Source organism: Lissotriton vulgaris, chromosome 1_1 (assembly GCF_964263255.1).
Source record: "Lissotriton vulgaris chromosome 1_1, aLisVul1.2, whole genome shotgun sequence".
In the NCBI taxonomy this organism is placed as follows: Eukaryota; Metazoa; Chordata; class Amphibia; order Caudata; family Salamandridae; genus Lissotriton; species Lissotriton vulgaris.
In genome coordinates, this window is record NC_141685.1 from 1886626723 (window position 1) to 1886644050 (window position 17328).

The following is a 17328-nucleotide window of genomic DNA, read 5'->3' on the forward strand; positions in this document are numbered from 1 at the left end:
AGTTGGATGCCCAGGTTTTGAGATCACATCTATAGAATATGTTGCTTTCTAACTGGTGATTATTGCTGCAGGAATGGTACCTAACATTGGGAAGGATAGGTTTTGATAGGTAGCTTGAAGTATTTGGGGTATGTTATGTTATGTTATGTTATTATAATTTATTGTGCGCACAGCTACTCCAGCCAAGGAGCGTCCCGGCGCATAGACAAGGGGAAACATAACACAACAGGAAAGAATAAGACTTAAAAGGGGCAGCTAAAACAGAAAGGTTTTTATTGCTCTCCGGAAAGTCATAAGGTCCTCCAGCAAACGGATTTCAACCGGGAGATAATTCCAGGTTAGTGCAGCTTTTACGCTGAAGGAACGACCCCCCATACGGCTGAGTCTGAATCTCGGGACTACAGCAAGGGCCTGGCCTTGAGAGCGGAGGGTGCGAGTGGGGACATAGAATAAAAGACAGTTGGACAAGATTTCAGGGCCTATACCTCTCAAGATCTTAAAGGTCAGACAGAGGACCTTAAAGAGAATACGCTTCCTCACTGGAAGCCAGTGTAGGGAGCGAAGAACACTCGCCACTCTAAGTGGGGTATAATTAGGTCCGTTCAGAGGTACAGTGAATTTAGACAAACAAAATACAAGAAAAGTTAATGTGACAGGTAAGTTATAGGGCTATGGTTCTACAGTTTGTATCACAAATGATGATCTGATTACAATTATTGGACAATGAAGACAATCTGGTTCTCCTCTTGATCTTGGCCTGGCCACAGTCTTTGCTGAATTGGAGAGTTATGTAGACTTTTTAACCAGTCACTAACATCAAGTGTTGTGTTGTGTGGAAAATGGCTAAGGCGAAGCCACTCTTAAACACCTGGTGAAGATCATCAATATATCTTCTCCCTTACTGGTCAAAATTGATGGAACAATTTGTGTTCAACCAATTGCAACAATGGCAATCATTTGCTCTTCTAGAACCTAATCAAGCCAGTTTTCAACCAGCCAGGTGTATTGAGGTATAGGTGTATTGGTGGTTAATGAGATCCTCCAACTTGCGGACAATGGGGCGGCAGTACCCCTTGTATTGGGCCTGTCAGCTGCATTCACCACTATAGTCCATCCAGCTTTAATTACAGGCTTGAAGAAATAGAAATTTCACACTCTCTTGGTTCTCTTCCTACCTCCCTGACTGGTACAAGATTGTAGTATCTCCACCCTGTAAGTACAAGCCTAGAGGTCTCAATTGTAGTGACCCAACTGTTATCTAAGACTGGGTACATTTTGATATGTATATAGATGACACCCAACTGATCTTTGTCTTTGAATACAGCCCGACTTCCATTCTGGCCTGCCCCCGCTGGTGGATAGCACAGATTGTTTTTAGATTGAATTCTTCTAATACTGAACCTCTCATTGTGTCTTAAGGAGCAGTGACATTTAGTGCGCTCATTTGGCCACCCATAATGGATTCTCCTCTATTGATCTCATATACTGTAGTTAAGTTTGGGATCTTTCTAGGTTCTAACCAATCACTTAATCCTCATATAAAGAAAATTGCTTCTCTCAATTAAAAAACATTTGTAATGGACAGTAGTCACAACTCAACAGTGATAAACTCTCTTATTCAGTCTCAAATTAATTACTGGAATGGTACTTGCTTTGCTGTTTGCACAAAATCACAGCATCCTCAACGTCTAGTTCAAATTGCAGCCTCACGGCTAGTATGCAATGTATCTAGGTGCCAATATATTACTCCAGTTTTGAAACAATTGCATTGGCTCCCTGTACAGCAAAGAGACATTTAAAGCCATGAAGACTTTATTTCACTCCTCGCACCAAGAGTTCCCTGATTTCATGGCTGCCAAATTCACCTGCATAATGCATGCCCTAACTTAAGATTTAATGATGTATTTCCTTCAATTATGCTTAGAACTACAACAGTTTCATTCAATGACACTTCCTTTTCAGTAACCAAAGCACGCTTGCAGTATGCTCCACCTATGCCCCTATGTGTTAAACCTTCTCAGTTTATACCGCAGCTAAAGTTGTTTTTTTTCCCCCAAATAACTTTGTGTTTTGGTAAATATTCATTTAAGGAGCTTCTGGCCCGAGACTTTGGATGACATGATGATCTTAAAGTCCAAATCGTACCCATTCTTGTCTGCCAGAGATATGGGCGACCCCTTCCGGTAGTCATGATGATGCTGACTTGTTTAGGGTCTAAGCAGATAGTGCCTTCCAGAAGGGGCCCAAAGAGGAAAAACCCTGAAGGGAAAACACCTCTGGAGAAGATGATAAAGCTACAGATGATGAAGACTTGAGATATCGAGCCCAGCCGACAGGAACTAGACCCAGAAGTTCCACCAGGAATTCAGACGAGAGGGAAGACATCAATAGGGAAGAAGAACCAATCAGGAACCAGGAACTAGCAGAAGAGTAGGAACCAACAGGAGTGAAGTATCACACTAGCAGGAGCAAAGAATCAACTGAAGCGAGGAAAAACAGAAGCAAGGGTTAAGAATCAACAGGAGCACAGAAATACACCAGCAGGAGGGATAAGTGTTGCACGGCGCAGGAAAAGAAGAAACCCATCCCTTTATACTTCCTGAACAGGAAGTTGCATTAGCAAACCACTTCCTCAATCTTGAATTCCACTAGCATTCCACTTAAAAATGTGCATCTGTGTTGTATGCATACATTGTGAAATTATGTAGTGCTAATCAAATAATTTCGCCTTTTAACAAAAATCCAATTCAGGTATCCAATAACCATCTATTTAGTATGCATTGTAAACAATCAACTTCAAATCTTTAAGGGCACTGCCATTCCTGCGACCATAGAATTCTAAATATGTCTGAATTCTTAATTAATCAGAATAAAGGGCATGTCCTCCTTGTGGAACTATATTTCGGAAGAGCTTTCACTTGCTAATGAAAAACTCTGTTAGGGTTGGTTTTGCTTTATGTATTAAAAATCCTATCACTTTATGACCATCAAATCAGGTGTGATACAATCTTTAATAAAACTGCTAAAACATAGAGTTTAAAATCTTTAATTAGCATTAGCACAAAGCATACTGTGGAACTTACATCAGATAATCTCGGGGTTGTGACCTATGGTTCTGGTGTTTATTACATCAGTTCAGTGCTATCACCCACATAATCAAATAAAACAATTGGTGTTGTAAGGAAGAGGACAGTGCACAATGAATCCAAAGTACTGAAATAGACCAAGGCATGCTAGTGAGAAACAGAGAATAATGGCATATAATCCAGCCTTTACATATCTTTATGATTTTATTGTTTTTAGAATTAGTGATGAACCACGTGAATTTTCTGAATGACTCATGAAATTACATTATTAATCATAGTACAAAAATAACTAGTGCATTTTAAAGTACAATTATTTCCTATAATGCTAATTTTTCAGCAGACATAGAAAAATTATACGGGGGGCATTTCTTACAGATCGCTGTAGTCTTAAATTCCTATGGACATTGCATGGATATTTCAATATATTAATTTAGACAGCCCAAATAATGTGTATATAGGCCCTAATGCTGGAATGCCTGATGTAGAAAAACATTTTTTTGTGCCCTAAGGCATCTTAATAAAATTAAGAAAAATGAAATTCTCTTTTGGTCATTCCTTGAAAGTTTTTTGTCGTTTGAGTGATGCAGGAGAGCAAAGTTATAGGGGGTCACACACGGAATTTCTCCATATTAAATCCCATAGCAAATTTCAGGACAAACTGCAGAAAATATATCTGGATATATTACACTAAATGTGGCATCTGCACAGAGATCAAATTCTTCAATTCAAGTTTCATATTTTTGTACTTGGAGAGATTGACTCGGTGCGGGTCATGGTTAAGAGCTTCTCTCTTTTGCATCTGTGCCCTGGACATGCAAGGTAAATCTCAAGCCCAGGCCCAGTTTGCTGTGGGCCCAATGTGGACTGGTCAAATACTGTACAAGCGTGTTAGGTCATTGAGGGGTAACTACTGTGCATAGTTGAAAGCCAAGGTCTTAGTTCTGCCATTTTGAGCACAACTTTTGAGCACAACCATACAGTGAAGATAGGTTAAAGAGGAGCAGTGTCTGGCATAATAGGCTTTGACAATGTAGGCTCTAGGGGTCCTGCATGAAAATCAGAATGAAAACCAGTCCCTTCATACAGTGCCTGTGGCTCGGAGGCATAGGAATGCTGACCCACTTCAGTGATGAGATTAATTATAATTTGTTATGTGATACACACATCACATTCATTACTTGAGAGCCCATGGGGTACAGTCTTTGTCAGTTGGGCTCTGGATGCAGGATATCAAAACAACAGATTTGTCATTGTTTATCAGGGTGAAGATGGTCTGCTATTTATCCCTATGACAGCAATCTTCCAGCGGGTGTAAGTACCAGTGGAGGTCTTTGAGATGTGATTTGATCTGAATTCTGTGTGGGAGGTTGAGAATGAGTCTGACTGCCGAGTTCTGGATGGTTTACAGTCTTCTTGTGAGTTGCTCGGCGTAAAGATGTTCTGTTGTCCAACATACTTGTTACTAAGATGTGAGTGGAGGTTTTTCTGGTATTGCTTGGGAGACATTTGAAGATTTTCCTCAACGTCTTCAGGGAAGCAAATGCAGTAACCGCATTGACTGGGTGCTGTCATGTTCGGTTTGCTGTTGATGATGATTCAGAAGTTTCTGGCGTGTGTCCTGGGTGTGGGTGTTGGTCAGAGTTCAGACGACCACCAGTTAGAATCCCATTGCAAGGTATTGCACTACGCAGTATGCTTCATCCAGTTAGTGAATCTGGTCATGCATACATGTTTCTTGTGTTGTGGGTCTTGTCTGTGAGGGAGAATATGAGTTGTGTAATATCTGCGGAGGATGTTCTTCAAATGGGACATAACTCCTGGGGTAACTGAGGAATGGAAAAAGCAGCGAAGTGCAGTGCAAGTCCAAAAGGGTGCACACTGGTCTGAAAGTAGTAGGCTCATCAATTGCTGGTGCAAAGCATCTAATACTATCTGAATGGCCCTTTTTTAACTGATGCAGCCACTTCAGCCCTGGAAGTGATAGTTGTACGAGTGTATTCGGCCCTTATGCCCCAGAAGTATTAAGATCTCTTTGCCCCAGCTACAACGAGTCCTTCCTAGTATCAACTTCCCAGTTTTCTATAGTTTCCATGCCTGTCTATGTCTTGTCCAATGATGTGTCTTCTTATGAATGATTAGTGAATATTTCACAAGTAAAGGCAATCTGCTGACCTTACTTTTCCTAATGCAACAGATTTTTTTAGAGCAATTAGTGAAATAGAAATTCCTGACATAGGGTGTGGCCTTCACTTATATCCTTCACCCTTTTAATCTAGACCCCAAACGCATAAACCTTATGCTTTGTCCTGAAAAGTGAGCTCTGTTGATAGAACAGGATCATCAGGTATGTTCCTCTCTTTCCAGCGTCCACTGCACACAGCTTTTAGCCATATCTATGAGCAAAAGCAATTTGGTTTGCCCTGTATCCTCTCCCATCCATCTAAGCCTGTGGTCTTCAGCCAAGCCTCACACCCCATCCCGATGGTTTGGGAGCCCTTTGGCCAAGACTTCTATTGTGGTCAGAGGTGCAATGCATGGTCTAGTTCCTCCACCTCAGCTACTTTCTGAAACATTTTGTGGTGATCTGTCAAGCTGAATGAGAGAAAAGGGCGTTCCCAAAATTGTATAGCAATATAGAAATAAAGCCTGAAGTCATTGCACCAAATTTGGCAGAAAGATAAAACATTACTCAGAAAGTGTGCTTGTCATGATTTGGTGTAAATCTGTTCATCAGTTTTTGAGAAATTTGTGATTAAGACGGTGTTTGAGGTAGGCTTGGAAGGATTAATAAAATTGGTATATCTGGATGGTTGGTCCCGTGGAGACTCCTGCAATACCATAAATTAAAAAATAGAGTAAGCTCGTTTACAGAGAGAGCTTTTTTCCCCGTTGGTCATCTTGAGTTTAATAAAGGACTAGGGTAGGGAAACCATGACCCCCGGGCACTTCTGGGTGGGACCAAGAGGACGCCCCTAAAAAAATGTGCTGAGAGTACCAAAATCCTACCACAGCACTTACTAGGCCCTCCGCATACCACAGTACAACAGCACCCCCATGGCACCGCAGGGATAGCACAAGCTTCAATAATTGAAGCCCACATTGTCCTGCAATACCATGTTGCTGTAGCTTTTCTGGTGATACCCCATGAGTATCTCATTACTCTAATTTAAAAAAACAATAAATAGTGGGAAACTGTGAGGTGGGGGTCCACGGTGTTGGCTGCTTGCAGGTTAAGCATAGGACTGAGGCCTGAGGCCAAACTTCCACTGTGCACGGTCAACAGCCGTGCATGGTGGGGGATTGGACTAAGTTCAACCTTCCCATGCACTTCTGAAGGGTGAGTGTGGCTTGGGCTTGACTGCTCCCGGTGGTTGTGCCCTGCAGCCAACAGCATGCCACCTATAGGGGACTGGGCACAACTGTTGGGGTTAGGCATAGGTCTGGCCCCAGACCAGGCCCTTCAACCAACCACATGCTACCCATGGGGAGTTGGGCACCCACGTGCTGATTAGGGCGCAGGGCATAGCCAGAGGTCATGCCTTGCAACCAAGCCCATGCCACCTGCAAGGGGTTGGGCTTTCCCAAGGGGTATTGGTACTGCAGACAACCCCACACTACCTGTGGGGAATTGGCCACCCGCAGGGCCAGAGGTCGAATATGATTAAAAACCCCAATATTGACAGAAACTAAACTTAAAGTGACATTATAGTTAGGTATGCTAATGAGACCTTACTAGAAATTCACTAAAAAAGTAAAGATAAAAGTGATGTTATATTTTGTAATTTCATATGGTAATAAGATATGACCTTCTATTACGAGTATCTGGTACAAAGTTCCTCTCTATTGCATGACACTTTATGCTTAGTTCAAATATTGTATCTGAACATTGTTGAACATTTTCAGAATAGAAAATTAGCGGTAGTGCCCTGAAAGCCTTTCGCTTATTTACATTCTGTGAAACGTATGTATTGTTAAGAAGTAATAAGCCTGAAGTGATATTGTTAGCTTTAATGAAAGCTTATTCATTATATCAAAGCAATCAGTGGAAAACAAAATTCAGTCATAAAGAACATAAATGTTTTCAAGCAGACTTAATTAACATGTTGCAATGAGTAGCACCATTAATACATGTTCATTTATATTCCAACACCTATTCCTAAATAAATTGCATATATAATTTGAGAAGAGGGGTATCTAGAAGAGAACGTATATGAGTAGAACAAGCAAACTTCAGTGGTCAATTATGCCATCTTACCAACTTATCAGCAAAGGATCTGAAATGTGCAGGATTGGTCATAACTATTACAGAACATAGAAATAAGAAGTCAGTGTAGAGAACCACTTAGTATACAATGGAGTTGGGGGGCCCACATTGCGAAACAGATTTTACAACACCAATGCAGAAGGAAAGATAACCTTGTGAGCTGGTTGCATGAGACTCAAAATGAAATACTGTCATTACATGTGGGTGATTGTACATGCTGGGAAGGATATATCTAATGACACATCTATATATATCTTATGCCCTCTCACCTTGTGAATGTTTTTTTTTCTCTGTTTTTGTAATTTAGCTTTCCAAAGGTTATCCCAGAATGAGAGAGTTTCTCAAGGCCTAAATGGCGATCTTTATTTTTCGAATGTACAGCCCGGTGACACCCGTGATGACTACATTTGCTTTGCAAGATTTAATCATACACAGACCATACAACAAAAACAGCCCATTGCTGTTAAAGTGTTATCAAGTAGGTATACATTGTTTTGTGGTTTATTTCCTTTACCTTAGGTCAACTTAATGCAATAGTGCTGGTTTTTAAGATCAATGCAGTACTCATGTAACAGCGCCGTAATGATTAATCTCCTATGAGCTATATAAAAAGATGTACATATATATTCAGCATCATTTCAGTTGGGAACAATATAACTAATGTGAAGTAAAGGTGCCTTTGCTAATTGCTTCCGTATGGGGTGATACAACAGATTTCTATGCATTTCTTTGCTTTAAAGTATTGGCATTTCAAATCTTCTCTAGCAGATAATCGGAAAAAGGGGTTTGAAGATTCGAACACTGTTCAGCACATGTTTACGAGTGGGATGGTGGGACATACTTGAAATCGACATTAATTATGCACAACGTGCAATGTACCTAAAAGGATGCTGTTTGATGCGTTATACAGAATTTTTATGTAATAATAGGAGTATTCCAGAAATGCATTAAAAATGTATATTGCTACTGATTTTCTACTATTAGTATAAACTGATGTCAGACCAAAAGCCACTTTTATTTTCCGTTATGTTTAAATAGTGAAACCAATATTAAAATAACATTAAGTGCATCCATCAAGGTTGTATTTTGGTTGCATAATTCATTACATAGTGTAATACCAAAAGTCAAAATGCATTCTAGAATATTACTGTGATTTTAAGGATGATAACCTTTCTTAGAATATCTATTCAATGACAATAAATCACAGTGGACCGAAATAGTTCTGTCTTATACATGATTCCACTTTCATGGTTACTGAAACAAAATTGAAATTTGAAGCAATAATGTCACTTCTGGAATGTTATAAGTGTGGTTCTTATAATTTAAAAATGTTGAATAATTTTCCTTACTTTGTGTTGCACAATCTTCATGATATTCTGTTTATTTCAGTGGATGCATTGAATGAAACAATTGCAGCTAATTTGAGTGACACTGAGTTTTTTGGTGGTGAGTTGCGGTGATCCCTAACAACATTCCCCTTAACACTAGAACGTAGTCCACTAACTTCATCCTTCTCATTGCTGCTTAACATTCTTCAATAGTAACTCTCTATGCTTCCAAATGCAGTCATCATCCACACTAGTATTAACTACCCTTTTCAAGGGTACAAGAATTTAAAACATTGCTACTGTTGTGAGGCAATGTATCTTTCAGGTACGAAGGCTGTCGTTTGTGCCCCATGGCATGTGCAGCTATCTAAAGATATTCCTCAGAAATTTGTTTTGTAGAGCTCCAAATGTTGCCTAAAATGTAAGTTAATGGAAATCAATCAAGTACTGTTAAAAACTTCTTAGAATTTGTAATGAAATTGTTATTTTAGCTGAAGAATGCAAATTATTCTAAATTATGCTTCCCAGCCAACCTTTGTCGGTGTTTAATTCCATGACCTCTTTTTCTGGAGTTCTTTCAAGTGATCCATCTTTTACTATATGATAGAGCAATGTCATAGTCTACAAACATTAAGAGAAAAGTGAATATTTGTAAATGATAACACCAGTTTTCAATTTCTTTGACTACACTTTTATTTCCCTCTTTCGCTTTCTGCATTCAGGTGTCAGACCCCAAAGTCTAGGATTATTTAATAGGCGATGCTACATGTGAAATGTAGAAACTAGTATTTCAAAATAATAGTTTGTGTTAACAATTGCCTTTTGTTTCAGTACATTGTAATTTTTCACAGGAAAAATATAGGAAAATGACTTAGTCATAATAGGCTTAATACTGTACATGAGTAAACTCCTCTTTAGAGTTGGGAAGCTCAAGTTACAGGTCAAGGTCTGTTGTTAAAATCAGAAGTAAATCATTTTTCTGGTTTTTAACTGTCTCAGAAGAACCCCCTGAAATTGGTGGTGGGGTAAAACACGTAAATTCCTTGTTGTAGAAAAATATTTTTCTATGAATAATAACAAAAGGAAAAGAACATTATTGCACTGTTGTATTTCTTAATGTGATGCCATGCCTCCATGCACAATCACGATAGTTTTACAAAGAGTTCACTTGCACATGCAGAAATGCCTAGTCACACTTTGAATTCACACACATTTCCCAGTAGTATGATTGAAAGCCTGTGACTGCCCTAGGTTTCTATGTATTATATTTAAACACCTTTGTTAAATTGTGTGGGGCATTTGTAAATCTGATATAATAAAAGGGAAGGCACTCCTTTCTTTTCACGAAAATATAGTTTTGATCCTCTTATTTTTTTCACATGCGTGCTGCAGCGGTGGCACGTTTGTCCTGCTTCCGTGCCTGCTAAACTACCAACCTAACTTGAGTGGATGAACCTCTCAACCCCTGCGCACTGTTGCTGCTAGTGAATCACACTAGAAATATCATCATTTTAATTTTCATTTCACTTCTTTCAAATATAAATTTATCACATAACCAAATTCACCATTCTTCTTTGAAAGTATGATATTTAATCATCAGTTCATTTTCAATAACTTCAAACATATATTCAAAAAACAAAACATTTCATAATTTCACTGTATCAACAGAAACTTTCTTGACAACGTATAGTTGATGTAGCCCGATGCATTTCGAGTCCTTGATGGACTCTTCCTCAGGGGCCTGAAAATATGAATATCTCATATCAGCAATTTCATTATAATATCCTGTTTTTTCTCATCAGATTCAAGTTACAAAAACCTACGAATGCTCAAAACAACGAAATATCACTTTACATTTCATGTACAAGAAATAATGACTGCATCATGCACTTTTAAACCTTTTAAATCTAGAAACCACCACCATTTCACCTCAAAAGTGACTGTGATGAAAAAATATACTCACAACCAAACCACGAGGTTGTGATACCTGTAAACAAAAGTTCTGACTGTAAATGCACGCTGAATTCGTCTACCAATGCCCTAAACCCAAAGAACCACCTCGTGGAGCTTCCTCTTACCTCGAGTCTTTTTAAGTAGGAAACCACCGCGTTTCCGTTTCAATTCAAAATGCCACCTACAACATAAGTGTAACAATCCTTAGCTTCGTGCTTCAATTTTAAAATGTTACCTCCGCTATCCCCCACGGACGCCCGTTCTTACCTAAACGCTCAACACCAACTCCTAACTCCACTCCCTGCCGATTTCCAGCCCAACACCGGGCTCGCCAGGTTTACAACACGTTTGTCTCTCGGGAGAAAGTAAAAACGGACTGATTCTGAACGCTCGGGCGCGCCATATTGGTGAAGTCTAACGAAACGAAGCCATCGGCACTCGGGGAAGTATACTCAACGGCCAAAAACCGAGCGGAATCACTAAATACCGCCCTGATAAAACCATAAGTTCCTCTGACTACCACTTTTACACAAAGACAAAATGATAAATAATAAAAAATAAATAAACGGAAAATATAAATAATAAGGTGCTCAAAAAATAAATAAATAAAATGCATGGAGAATGTTTCAGTATGAATATAGTACATTTAGTGCATTTCAACCATTCAAATATACTTGTATGGAAAATATAGTCAGATATTCACATGCTGAAGAGAGGCTTGGCCAAAACCTCTACATGTATCTAGCCTAGCATTACAGTATCTTTCTTACAGAAAGCATGTATAGTCTATCTTTTCATTTAAACCTTTAGGTTCCTGGGTCCCTAGGTACCGGATCCAAAATATCTCTCTTTGTAGGAGGCATCTAGTGAGATCCACTCCTTCTTGTGATTCAGTTTTCTCCAAAACTGAAAACTGTAGCTGGGAGATGTTGTGCCTGTTTTCTGACCAGTGTTTAGCTAAATTACTCTTGATATTAACATTCCTGATAGTACTTTTGTGTTCGGATATTCTTGTTTTTAATTTTCTTTCAGTTTTCCCCACATACAATTTGCCGCATGGACATTTGATGAAATAGATCACACTTTTGGAGTTGCAATCACTGTCATGATGTAAGTCAATGGTTTTTCCTGTCTGGGGATGATGCAAAGTATTCCCAACAATCACATTGTGGCAGTGCACACAATTCATACATCTTTTCATCCCTTTATGGGTTAGTCTTTTTTTGATTATAGGTGTTTTCAACAGCTCCTTTAGGTTTTTCGATCTGTTATATGCAAACATCGGTTTTTGCAGAAAAATGCCTCCAAAATCTGGTTCGTGTAACAAGAGTTCCCAGTGTCTTGTTATTATGTTTTTTATTTTTGATGAGCTTGTAGAGTATTTTGAAACAAACACCTGTCTGTCCAGAGTCTTCTTTGGTTTCTTTTCCAGGAGATTCTCCCTACTGAACCTGGCAACCTTGTCCTTGGTTTGCTTTAGTACATTCTCCGGGTAACCTCTGGATGCATATTTTCCTTCTTGTATTTCCAAATGTTTTTCCAAAGTCTCAGATTCTGAACATATCCGTTTTATTCTCATGTATTGCGACAAGGGCAAATTCATTTTTAAATTCTGAGGATGAAAACTCTGAAACAATAAAGAATTGTTGACATCGGTCTCTTTCCGAAACACTTCAGTTTGTAATGTTCCATTTTTTAATGTCAGTAAAACATCCAAAAATGCTATTTCTTGGTCACTGATGGTGTGAGTGAACTTGATTTGATCTACATGAGTGTTTAAAGTCAAGATTTTTTCTTCCAACATTTCTCTGTTGCCTGACCATAATACAAAAATATCATCGATAAATCTTTGATATATCAGGCTGTGATCCTGCCATTCTTTATCCGAGTAAATGTAGTCTGCTTCAAATTTAGCCATGTACGTATTGGCATATGCGGGGGCCACCGCAAATCCCATTGATGTTCCATTCTGTTGCAAGAAAAAAATGTTGTCCCATTGAAAATAGCTGTGATATAAGCAGAAATGCAACAATTCTAGAATGAAAGATTTTTCTGCTCTAATAGTTTCTAGCCCCAACAACGCCCATTCCACAGCCTCCAGTCCTGCTTGGTGAGGTATCGAAGTATAAAGAGATTTTACATCTATAGTACATAGTAGTAAATCTTGTGTTATGGTGATGTCTTTTAATCTCTGCAAAAAATGATTGGTATCTTTTGTGTAGGATGGCCACTCTTGAACAAATTGCTGTAAAAAAGTATCTATGTACTGCCCCAATGGTTCAAAAATCGTGCCACAACCTGTGACAATGGGCCTCATGGGAGGGTTCACTTTGTCTTTATGAACTTTGGGCAACATGTAAAGGCGGGGTCGCCTGGGATGTTGTACTGAAAGGAATTGTTTCGTAGCCATTGAGATATGACCAAGTTCACACGCTTTATCTAAGATAATTTTTAAGGTTACTTCCAGATCATAGATGGGATCTTTATCCAATTCCAGGTATGTGGATTCGTCAGACACATGTTCGTTAACTTTTGCCACATAAAATTCTTTGTCCATCACAATTATTGCTCCTCCCTTATCAGCCTTTTGAATGTGGATATTCTCATTCATTTGGAGTTTTTTTTAAATGTTCCTTTCATGAACTGATAGATTCTTCGTTTTAGATCTGTGAAAACTCAATTTCTCTAAATCATTCCTCACTGCTTTTTCAAATGCATCCAAGATTTTGTGTGAAACTGGTGATTGATATTTAGATTTAACTTTGAATTCCATAAATTCAGTAGGTTCTTTGACTTCTTGTGTGGGAACCACATTAGTGAAGAAATGCCTGAGTCTTAACACTCTCATAAATTTGAACAATGCTATTTCACATTCCAAGATGTTTGTGTCATAGGTCGGGACAAAACCCAGTCCTCTATTCAACACTTGAAGTTCTTCCGATGTTAACTCTGTTTTGGAAATATTCATCACTAAATTTACTTGGTGCTCCTTGTTCTTGCTCCTTCTCTGACTTCTCCTGGTTTTTGTTTTGGTTTTCCTGGTGGTTGTGTTAAATCCCCTACCTGGGGAAAAGAAGACGGCTTTGATGTGGTTGCTGTTTGATCTGGTTCTATCTGTTCACTGGGGCCGGATGCCTCTCCAATATGTGTTTGTGCTGACGGTCTAGAAGCACTTAAGTCGGTGTCTGAAACTAAGCTCTCCTCCGAAGTGGTGGTTGGTTTTTTCCTAGGTTGATAGGCTCTCCTCTGGGCATAGACTTCAGCCCAAGAGTATACTTCGTTGAGCTTGTAATCAAGCGTGTCCCTCTTGAATTTTCTTAGTTTTCCTTCTTGAATTTCCTTGGTGTACTTATCCAACGTGGTGTTAATGTCATTTAAAGTTTTATCCCAATCTTCCTTTTGCATCCTTCCTTCTAAGTTTTGTTTGATCTCATCAATTTCACGGGTCAAGTCTGCAATGACTCTAGCCAATTCCTCAACCAGTAGCAATATTAAATCTAGTGAACACTTATTTAATATTCGATACCATTTTTCCATAAAATCTTTGTTCAAATGGAACCTGTAAAGCATTGGTTTGATAGACATTCGTAATCCTCGTGGGATCCTTTTTTCTTTGTGGTACTGTACCAGGGTCGATGCATGGAGTTTTTGGCTAACTTCTCTTTTGGCTAGAAATTGTAGTTGCTTCAATTGTTGTACTATCGTGTTGCCCTGGGCATCCGAAGTCTTTACTTCTTGAATCAAAGAATAAATATCTGTTGCTTGCTCGGCTGTATATGCCAAAGTCTATCAAACCAATGCTTTACAGGTTCCATTTGAACAAAGATTTTATGGAAAAATGGTATCGAATATTAAATAAGTGTTCACTAGATTTAATATTGCTACTGGTTGAGGAATTGGCTAGAGTCATTGCAGACTTGACCCGTGAAATTGATGAGATCAAACAAAACTTAGAAGGAAGGATGCAAAAGGAAGATTGGGATAAAACTTTAAATGACATTAACACCACGTTGGATAAGTACACCAAGGAAATTCAAGAAGGAAAACTAAGAAAATTCAAGAGGGACACGCTTGATTACAAGCTCAACGAAGTATACTCTTGGGCTGAAGTCTATGCCCAGAGGAGAGCCTATCAACCTAGGAAAAAACCAACCACCACTTCGGAGGAGAGCTTAGTTTCAGACACCGACTTAAGTGCTTCTAGACCGTCAGCACAAACACATATTGGAGAGGCATCCGGCCCCAGTGAACAGATAGAACCAGATCAAACAGCAACCACATCAAAGCCGTCTTCTTTTCCCCAGGTAGGGGATTTAACACAACCACCAGGAAAACCAAAACAAAAACCAGGAGAAGTCAGAGAAGGAGCAAGAACAAGGAGCACCAAGTAAATTTAGTGATGAATATTTCCAAAACAGAGTTAACATCGGAAGAACTTCAAGTGTTGAATAGAGGACTGGGTTTTGTCCCGACCTATGACACAAACATCTTGGAATGTGAAATAGCATTGTTCAAATTTATGAGAGTGTTAAGACTCAGGCATTTCTTCACTAATGTGGTTCCCACACAAGAAGTCAAAGAACCTACTGAATTTATGGAATTCAAAGTTAAATCTAAATATCAATCACCAGTTTCACACAAAATCTTGGATGCATTTGAAAAAGCAGTGAGGAATGATTTAGAGAAATTGAGTTTTCACAGATCTAAAACGAAGAATCTATCAGTTCATGAAAGGAACATTTAAAAAAAACTCCAAATGAATGAGAATATCCACATTCAAAAGGCTGATAAGGGAGGAGCAATAATTGTGATGGACAAAGAATTTTATGTGGCAAAAGTTAACGAACATGTGTCTGACGAATCCACATACCTGGAATTGGATAAAGATCCCATCTATGATCTGGAAGTAACCTTAAAAATTATCTTAGATAAAGCGTGTGAACTTGGTCATATCTCAATGGCTACGAAACAATTCCTTTCAGTACAACATCCCAGGCGACCCCGCCTTTACATGTTGCCCAAAGTTCATAAAGACAAAGTGAACCCTCCCATGAGGCCCATTGTCACAGGTTGTGGCACGATTTTTGAACCATTGGGGCAGTACATAGATACTTTTTTACAGCAATTTGTTCAAGAGTGGCCATCCTACACAAAAGATACCAATCATTTTTTGCAGAGATTAAAAGACATCACCATAACACAAGATTTACTACTATGTACTATAGATGTAAAATCTCTTTATACTTCGATACCTCACCAAGCAGGACTGGAGGCTGTGGAATGGGCGTTGTTGGGGCTAGAAACTATTAGAGCAGAAAAATCTTTCATTCTAGAATTGTTGCATTTCTGCTTATATCACAGCTATTTTCAATGGGACAAAATTTTTTTCTTGCAACAGAATGGAACATCAATGGGATTTGCGGTGGCCCCCGCATATGCCAATACGTACATGGCTAAATTTGAAGCAGACTACATTTACTCGGATAAAGAATGGCAGGATCACAGCCTGATATATCAAAGATTTATCGATGATATTTTTGTATTATGGTCAGGCAACAGAGAAATGTTGGAAGAAAAAATCTTGACTTTAAACACTCATGTAGATCAAATCAAGTTCACTCACACCATCAGTGACCAAGAAATAGCATTTTTGGATGTTTTACTGACATAAAAAAATGGAACATTACAAACTGAAGTGTTTCGGAAAGAGACCGATGTCAACAATTCTTTATTGTTTCAGAGTTTTCATCCTCAGAATTTAAAAATGAATTTGCCCTTGTCGCAATACATGAGAATAAAACGGATATGTTCAGAATCTGAGACTTTGGAAAAACATTTGGAAATACAAGAAGGAAAATATGCATCCAGAGGTTACCCGGAGAATGTACTAAAGCAAACCAAGGACAAGGTTGCCAGGTTCAGTAGGGAGAATCTCCTGGAAAAGAAACCAAAGAAGACTCTGGACAGACAGGTGTTTGTTTCAAAATACTCTACAAGCTCATCAAAAATAAAAAACATAATAACAAGACACTGAGAACTCTTGTTACACGAACCAGATTTTGGAGGCATTTTTCTGCAAAAACCGATGTTTGCATATAACAGATCGAAAAACCTAAAGGAGCTGTTGAAAACACCTATAATCAAAAAAAGACTAACCCATAAAGGGATGAAAAGATGTATGAATTGTGTGCACTGCCACAATGTGATTGTTGGGAATACTTTGCATCATCCCCAGACAGGAAAAACCATTGACTTACATCATGACAGTGATTGCAACTCCAAAAGTGTGATCTATTTCATCAAATGTCCATGCGGCAAATTGTATGTGGGGAAAACTGAAAGAAAATTAAAAACAAGAATATCCGAACACAAAAGTACTATCAGGAATGTTAATATCAAGAGTAATTTAGCTAAACACTGGTCAGAAAACAGGCACAACATCTCCCAGCTACAGTTTTCAGTTTTGGAGAAAACTGAATCACAAGAAGGAGTGGATCTCACTAGATGCCTCCTACAAAGAGAGATATTTTGGATCCGGTACCTAGGGACCCAGGAACCTAAAGGTTTAAATGAAAAGATAGACTATACATGCTTTCTGTAAGAAAGATACTGTAATGCTAGGCTAGATACATGTAGAGGTTTTGGCCAAGCCTCTCTTCAGCATGTGAATATCTGACTATATTTTCCATACAAGTAT

General features: G+C 38.8%; 1 protein-coding gene across 16 annotated transcripts in view; it reads left to right on the forward strand.

Annotated features, from left to right (window-relative positions):
* NRCAM (neuronal cell adhesion molecule) overlaps positions 1-17328 on the forward strand; it is a 967670-nt gene that overhangs the window by 689747 nt on the left and 260595 nt on the right. For 14 of the 16 annotated variants that reach the window (XM_086919453.1, XM_086919434.1, XM_086919444.1 and 11 more), the window contains 2 exons: positions 7658-7828; positions 8740-8796. In XM_086919453.1, the coding sequence (XP_086775579.1) occupies positions 7658-7828; positions 8740-8796 (228 nt within the window). The remainder of the gene's footprint in view (positions 1-7657; positions 7829-8739; positions 8797-17328) is intronic. The other 2 variants (XM_086919447.1, XM_086919452.1) reach the window with 1 other exon arrangement.